The sequence below is a fragment of the Meleagris gallopavo genome, chromosome 4 (assembly GCF_000146605.3).
Source record: "Meleagris gallopavo isolate NT-WF06-2002-E0010 breed Aviagen turkey brand Nicholas breeding stock chromosome 4, Turkey_5.1, whole genome shotgun sequence".
In the NCBI taxonomy this organism is placed as follows: Eukaryota; Metazoa; Chordata; class Aves; order Galliformes; family Phasianidae; genus Meleagris; species Meleagris gallopavo.
In genome coordinates, this window is record NC_015014.2 from 4,850,896 (window position 1) to 4,859,427 (window position 8,532).

Below are 8,532 nucleotides of genomic sequence, written 5' to 3' on the forward strand. Positions count from 1 at the left end.
CAGTACCTGTGAAAGGCCAGGGATACTATGTTTTTTGTTGTTTTGTTTTGTTTTACCCCTGGACAGGCCAAATAGGCAAAAGAACTTTCACAGGTCCAGAGGAACAAGCGAGTCCTTCCAGTAAAGGTTCCCTTTTTTGATGTTTGTCTGTTACATATTACTATGTAATATGCAGTGTAATATGTAAGATTACAATGCTACTACATATTATGGGAACAGCCATACTCTAATGGTAAGATTGTGCTTATTTTCTTCAAGGTTGTTAAAATTGCCTGATACACCTCACCTCTGATCCACACCTAAGGTACAGCTTGTCTTTTTGACTGGGATCAAAAGGCTCTGGTTGTACACCCTGACTGATATCAGATAGAGTGAGCAAGAACAAAGCTATGTAAACCTGTCTCATACATTTAAATGGTCTACCTTTAATTAATGCTAATCTCCTTGACATGTCAGCTCCAGAAGCAGAGAAGGCATTTCATTGTCTATATGGATTGTGCTACACTTAACTCTTTCCAGCACTGCAGGGAAAGGAATCTGGAGATGCAAGAGATCATGCATGAGAATAAATGCATAAGAGGCACAGCAGATATATATAATACAGAAAAATTTGTAAAGAAAAATGTATTAAATACAACAACAGATGACAAAACATGCTCAAAAAAGCAGGATGGAGAATTTGAAAAAATAACAATGGTTGAAATTGTGGGTCAGCTCACAAAGCATGCAGACAATCTCTAATCTTTGAGAGAGATTTCTATTATATTAAGGATCTTCCTTCATGTTGCTGGGAGAAGTATTAATTCCTAAACATGCCCTAGACCTCCAGGTTTTTTGCCTGGTGACAATAACACTAGGGAATAATACACTGTGATGTCTAAAAAGTTCAAAGAAACTGTTTCTATTACATCTAACTCTATTTCTTTCAGTGAACTCCACTTACGATGCTTTTGATAGAGATGGCCAAATGTTTTGCTTCAGTTTCATCAGAATTTCACGATGTTTTCTTATTTCTAAAGGAAACAGATACGGTTATTGAGAGAGCCATAACCCACCAATTAACTGCAAAAGAGCCAAAAGGTAGGACACAGCAAGAAAAAAATTAGATCCAAGTTTAAAATGGCAGCAGCTCCTTACCAAGGTTTTGGGAATTCAATTTATTCTGGAAAACTCTGAAATCCCTGCCTTCATTTTGTGATTCATGCCGTATCACTTCATCAGTGGTTGAGATACAATAAATTTCACCATGATCCGGGTCTTCATCTTCTTTTTCTCTGTCTTCCTTTTCTTTAAGCATCTGCACAACAGCTGCTTCTTCATCATAATCGGTTGCATCCTCCTCATCACTGTCACTCGTACTCTCACTCTCTTTGTCTTCCTCAGTTGCAGTGAAGTTTATTTTCTCACTATCAACACACTTGCTATCGTTATCATCACTATCAGCACTCTCACTTGAATAATCATGAGCAGCCTTCTTGAAATTATCTTCTGCAGAATCCATCGCAGATCTTGATTCTAGTATCCACAAAAGAAAATTCTAAAGAATCAAGAGAGAACATTCAGGAAATATGGTAAACTCTGTGGCTTGTACTACTAAGTTATCTACTTCATAATCAGATTGGAAGAACATCTGAAAAAAATCAGAAAGCATTTTATGATCATCCCTACGAGACATGTTTTTGTTTTAAAACTAATAAATATTTTTATAAAGGATATGGAAAATATCAGCTTTTGTCACTGCTGAAGTCTGCCAAAGAAGAGCAAGACGATTACGTATTTGTTTTTTCTTTCCATCTGAGGATCCTTCGTGAGGGTGAATCATAAATTGCTATATTATCTATAAGGGATGTCATGTACAGATATGGCATGCTCCAAGGAATGATCCCCATTTCTGAGTGACTTGTATACACTTTGCACTTGCTTCTCCACTCTCAAGTAGACCAACAATGTTTCCATTGCATGACACATTGATCATGGTTTGTTATCAAACCCATTTCTTTTACCTTTTCTTTCTTCTTTTTTCCAGTGGTAAGATTATCAAATCTCACATAATCATACAACTATACGAGTTAGGATAACTCTTCCCATTACAAGGTCATGGTATTCTATTCCTTTGAGCTAAAGAACAACAGAACAAAGAGCAGCTTTAGTTAACTTTGCATGCGCCCTGCATGTATACATGAATATGTGTGTGTATATATGTATATATACACATGTAATTATGAACACATATGTATATGTTATATATTAGTATATATATACTTACATATGCCATATGTTAGTATATATGTGTATATCCATGTAAATACATGTATATAAATGTAAGAAATATACATATGCATTTTTTCTGCATTTTACTGGTATCTACTTGTAAAATAACATTAGCACTGTGCTATATTATAGTGATGTGCTTAATGCAACTTGAATTTGAACTTTAACACCAATTTTCATTAAATGTAAGCAGTTCATACGCATACTTTTTGTGCATCTGCACACGTACTTTTTGTCAAGATAGCAATAAGCCTGATATTTTTCAATGTTTTATTATTTAAAATAAAAAGGCCATATTAAAGGCCTGAGAACACTGTTCTCAGAATAATCATATTTTTGATAGCTGAAATAGTTACTTACCTAGAAATTGTCAATCATTACTTCATGAGTTTCCTTTCTATATCTGAAAATGTAAAGTCAAATGTTTTCAAAGAAAGCAGAACTATATCTATATATAAACATGTATGGACTGTCATATTTCCTTTAAAAAAAAAAGAGAGAGAGAGAGAGAAAAGAAAAAGATTCCAACACTTCACTATGCTAGCATTTTTCTATAGTGCACATGATTACATCTGAAGTGTCTGGAGCCATGGTGTGGGCAGACAAAACCAGCTGGCTCAGACCCTGCCTCTACCACCTCCATGGTGCTCCTGGGCATGCTGTTGAAAAATTTCATCCAGCTCTAAATCCAACTCCAACCACACTCCAATGCAAACTCAGCACCAGCTCAAGCTCTCACTCCCTGCCCCAAAATTAAACTCCAATCCTAGCCCCAGTGCCATTCTCAGCCCTTGAACTAACCATAAGCCAAACTTCAACCCTGTAATCTTATCCCCAACCCTAAGTGCAACCCCATCCACAGCCTCCAACAAAGCCCCTGCCAGGACTGTACCTGCTGCCACTCAGCGCTCACTGCACCACCAGCTACCTCCTGCTTTTAAAGAGTTGTCACCACCTATTCCACCCGCTTTCGGTTTCTATTCCCAGTGTCAGTTTCATGTTTCATTTCTTACGTGCTTGAAGGCTGGGTCACTGAATACAGCACTGTGAAGTATCGTTATAATTTCTTTGTTTGAGTTAGTTTGCACTTTTCAGATCTTGGTTGCTTCAAATATGGGTCCAAAAGAGGATGATCAGGGAACTGGAGCACCTTCCTTACGAAGACAGGCTGAGGGAGCTGGGCTTGTTCAGCCTGGAGAAAAGAAGGCTGCGGGGTGACCTCATTGCAGCCTTTCAGTACCTAAAGGCAGCCTACAAACAGGAAGGGAATCAACTCTTTGAAAGGCTAGATAACTGCAGGACAAGGGGAAGTGGCTTGATGTTGAGGGAGGTTGGATGTCAGGGGGAAGTTCTTTCCAGAGAGAGCGGTGAGGTGCTGGAACAGCTGCCCAGAGAGGCTATGGATGCCCCATCCCTGGAGGTGTTCAAGGCCACGTTGGATGGGGCCCTGGGCAGCCTGTTCTGGTATTAAATGTGGAGGTTGGTGGCCCTGCATGTGGCAGGGGGTTGGAGATTCATGATCCTTGAGGTCCCTTCCAATTCTGGCCATTCTGTGATTCTGTGATGCTGTGAAAATCCATTACTGCCTTACTTAAGAATATTGCTATGGTACATTGCAGTACACAGTGCAGAACATAGTGATTCCTATTTCTGCCCCTTTAGTTACTGCCATCTACTCCTACCAGCCTGTAAGAAATTGCATATAAAATAAACGAACAGATCTATTAGACATGTTTTTGCATTTTCAACAATTCCTTTAGCAGGAACAGCACTGGATCCATAATCCCATGTTTAAAATGGTGAAGCCTCAATTCGTGAGGGAATTTGGGTACCGAAACACCGTTCAAGATATCATTTAGGAAATTAGAGTTTATCAGAATGTCCAGGTGAGAGGCAAAAAACCTAGACTGTCTTCAGATCAGATACTTATACAAGATACAGCAAAAAAAAAATCCTCTAGGGTTACACACACATAATTTGTCTCCTTACGGATCCAGGGAACTTTGGAGCAGTCTACCTGGAGACAGCTGACAAATAGCACTTGCCTCATAAGCAGGATAGACGTCTTTCCTACACCCCTCTTTTCCTTTGACACTAGTCCAAAGATTGCAGTAGCCCAACAGAAAGATATCTTTTACAATACAGTAGCACAGTGCTCCAGTTGTGCTCCATAATTGTGCTGCTTAGCTGACAAAGATGACCTCCTGCTCCCCTTCCTCAGCATGTGGTTATTTTTTTGTTTGTGGGTTGTTTTTGTTGTTGTCATTGTTTGTTTGTTTGTTTGTTTGTTGTTTTTACAGGTAAGGATCTAGTAAATAATGAGAACTATTTCCTTTTCCCAGATTAAATGGGAAATTATTTTTCAACAGGTTTGAATTCCTCTGGATTATGTGTTTTGGCTGAAAAAAGTGCATTTTAGATCTGCCAAAAGATGACCCTACCAAAAGATAAACCAAACCTTACTTTTCTAGGAAGCTGGTTCATCTCTGCAAAAATACATTTAAGAAAGGGTTAAAAACTCTACACAAAACCAACAACAACAAGAAGAAAAAAAGCAGACACTATACTGGAGGAAGTAGATGTGCCCTAAAAGAACTGTGGTCAAGGTGCAAAAGATTATCCTAAAAGACTGCAGCCCATGGAAAGGGCCCACAGTGAAGAAAGGGAAAAGTGTGAGGAAGAAGAAATGGCAGAGGAAATGTTATTTTTTCTGTTATGTCCTGACTGTAAGCACTTGCCATCTCTTATGTACCACGTAAGGAGTCACTGGTAAAGGAGTGAAGTTGACCTGGGTAAAAGGAGGTTGGGGGGAGGGTATGTTCTTTTGTAAGGAAAGTTGTATTAAATAAAATAACAGATGAGGAAACATGCTCAAAAAAGCAAGATGGAGAATTTGAAAAACCAAATAGCAGTAGTTGAAACTGTGGGTCAACTGATAAAAGTATGCAGACAATCTCTAATCTTTGAGAAAGATTTCTATTATATTAAGGATCTTCCTTCATGTTTTTTTGTTTGACATCTATTTTAATTGCCAATAAATTAAAGCATTTTTTCTTAAAGTCAAGACTGTTTTGTCTGTAATGCCAACTGGTAAGTAGTTTCTCTGTCTTTTTCATCCAATTTTCTCTCATATCCTGTTGAGAAGGGGGAATGCAAAGCAGCTGAGTGAACAACTCACAGATGGCCAAGGCTAACCTACCAGTGTCTCACAGATTTCCTACATAAAGCATGAGATGAGCTGAGGCACAATTCATTCAAACATGAACCATGCTATAGCTGCACTTAAAAGAAAAAAAAAATAAAAACCTAGATACAACTTACAAAAGATCATTGCTCAGCAATTCAAGACAGAGAAATGACTTGAGCTGGCAGCAGGTAGGCCTAACTCCAGAACCGGGTTAAGCAGGAATGCCAGAGATCTAACTCCATGTGAAGGAGAACAAATCTTCTTGCTGGTAAGAAATGCCACAGTACTGACTTGTCACATTATGCCTGTTGCTGGGGCAAGTGCATATAGAGAATCAGCATATGCTGCATCTTCGTAGAATCCCTGTGAAAATTCTTATAACAATAGGATTCCGTCCAATATATTGTCAATTAAATCTCTTCATAAATAGAAACGTGGTTACTTTGTCTCAAGGAATACTAAATATGTTTTCCAACATTTCCTTGAAGCTGTCAGAAACCACCTACCTAAGCTAAGCTCTCTCCTTATAATAAATGCACATATTTGATTACTGCATAATTTTTGCCTCAAATGGCAATCTAGTTCTAAATTCACTAGCTATGGTGGAAAGATGAGTGCATACCTGAGTGGAGAAATTTCTGATCCAAACATTATTATGAAAATACAGGACAAGTATGTTTAGCAAAATGTAGTGATTGCAATACACAGTGCAACCATAATACCAATGTGATTCCCATTACCAGTCTCTCTAGAACATTCAGTCGTGACATTAGGCATCCTCTATTAGTGAGAAGTAATCTGTGTTGAAACCAGCTCAAGGCCATTTTTCTTTTCAAAATTATTTTTCTTGTTTAGTTTTTGTACTCTATGCTGGACTGAGCCACGTATTTACTCCTTCTCCCTTACCCCATTTCTCATCTGGCTAACCTGGGGACGCTCTTTTTTTTTTCCATGAACTTGAGCAGAAACATTTAAACCACTTAACTGTTGATCTCTGTTTGCCTACAACAAAGTCTACCTTCCCTTTCTGTTTGTGTTGAGGGAGTCTGATGATTTTCAACAGATGGTCAGTCCCATCTGCACTAGTTGGTGAGCTTCGTGGGCACATTGCCCTTGCCCATCTCCTCTGAACCTTCTTCTACTGTAGGGCTTTAAGACTGAGAGTCACTCTCCACACTTAGACATTTTCACATTTTTATAAAACAATCACAATCCTTGGCCAGGAACATACTTATTATATGAATAAATTTAATCTTGAACTATTGTATTAAAATCAGATTATTTTACTAAAATTATAAAGTTATTTATTGACTTTTAGTCCAAAGTAATTATTTTTTGCTGTTCCCAACAAAGCCATCTTTCCAATAACTGCGACACAATCCCTATCTACTATATCTTAATCTACAAAGAATATGATTCAGATGAAAATACTCAAACTGAATATCTGCTCTTTAATGTTAAGATTTATATTACATCCAGTGATACTTGAATTTGCTTAACATTCTGTGAAAAAAAATGCATTTCCTAAATGCTACTAGTTAGTAATGTGAATGCATCAAGAACAGTAGCCAAAGGGGTTTGCCACACTTCCTCAAATAAACATTCCTATTTAGCAAAGAGTAATAGGGCAAAAAAGTCACAGGATAATCAAGTATGAAAATTAATTTTATATGCAAATGCCTGTCAGGAGGGAAAGGGATTATGGAAATTGAGTAGAAATTAATATATAATGGAATATCTAGCCATTATGAAACATCAGTTTGTCAAATTGTGCAGTTACATCATTTAATATATGGATTTATATCAACATACTTCTATACATTTCATTTGCACATTTAATGTATGTAATGTTATTTTTATAAGGAACTGTGCTGTAAGGTCAAAGAACTAGCCAGTTCTGAGATAACAGTGGAGAGAACATGTGAATTAATTGAGAGACTAACATCACACTGGAAAATAAGCGGACTATGAAATACCATATAAATAACCATTCTAATCTACATCTGCTCTTTGTACTACTTTCCCAATAGTGCAATCGTCTTTATCAGCTAACGTGGCAGGATAAACATTTACATAAATTTGGTTTGAGGGCAACGGAGCAAGCACTCTAGCTTAGAGTGACAGAGTTGACAATGGTGTTTTTCCAGCATTAGTTGAAGATTTTGAAAAAGCTGAGGTGTGTTTGTTTCATGTTGGTAAAGGCTACCGTAACACCTCCCCCATCAATAATAATCTCTTTCTGCAGCTAATAAACCATATGGGCCATAAGGAGGATCTGGAGAACTACAGGCCTGTCTGCCTGACCTCGGTACCAGGGAAAGTTATGAGCAAATCATCTTGGGTGAGATCACATGGCATGTGCGTGGCATCCAGGGGATCAGGCGCAACCAGCACGGGTTCATGAAAGGCAGGTCATGCTTATCAACTTCATTTCCTTCTACAGCTGGGTGACCAGCCTGGTAGATGATGGAAAGGCTGTTGATGTAGTCTACCTAAACTTCAGCAAAGCCTTTGACACAGTCTCTCACAGTATTCTTCTGGGGAAACTGGCTGCCTTTGGCCTGGACAGGTGTACCCTTCTTTGGGTAAGGGACTGGCTAGAGGGTAGTGGTTAATGGAGTTAAGTCCAGCTGCGACCCATTACAAGTGGTGTCCCCTAGGGGTTGGTACTGGGGCCCATCTTCTTTAATATCTTTATTGATGACCTAGTTGAGGGGATTGAGTGCACCCTCAGTAGGTTTGCAGATGACATCAAGTTTGGAGGTGGTGTTGATCTGCCTGAGGGTAGGGAGGCCCTTCAGAAGGATCTAGATGAGCTGGATCACTGGGCTAAGGTGAATGGGATGAAGTTCAGCAAGGCCAAGTGCCAGGTCCTGCACTTTGGCCACAACAACCCTATGCAATGCTATAGGCTTGGGGATGAGCTTCCTGAAGGGAGGCTGTGATGAGGAGCGGTTTGGCCTCTTCTCCAGGCAGCAAACAGAACCTGAGGAAAGGACCGCAAGTTGTACCAGAGGAGATTTGGGTTAGAAATAAGGAAGAACTTCTTCTCTCAGAGAGTGATCAGGCACTGG

At 38.9% G+C, this 8,532-nt stretch overlaps 1 protein-coding gene across 4 annotated transcripts in view; it reads right to left on the reverse strand.

Moving 5' to 3' along the window:
• The window catches only part of DDX60 (DExD/H-box helicase 60), a 39,082-nt gene extending 35,875 nt beyond the window's left edge, over positions 1 to 3,207 (reverse strand). The window contains exons 1-5 of one of the 4 annotated variants that reach the window (XM_019614472.2): positions 3,164 to 3,207; positions 2,632 to 2,674; positions 2,004 to 2,118; positions 1,138 to 1,515; positions 944 to 1,013 (exon numbers count right to left, since the gene is read on the reverse strand). In XM_019614472.2, the coding sequence (XP_019470017.1) occupies positions 944 to 1,013; positions 1,138 to 1,501 (434 nt within the window). In that variant the 5' untranslated portion in view covers positions 1,502 to 1,515; positions 2,004 to 2,118; positions 2,632 to 2,674; positions 3,164 to 3,207. Of the gene's footprint in view, positions 1 to 943; positions 1,014 to 1,137; positions 1,538 to 2,003; positions 2,119 to 2,631; positions 2,675 to 3,163 lie in introns of those variants that run through there. The other 3 variants (XM_019614471.2, XM_010709478.3, XM_019614473.2) reach the window with 3 other exon arrangements.
• Between the last annotated feature and the right edge of the window lie 5,325 nt (positions 3,208 to 8,532).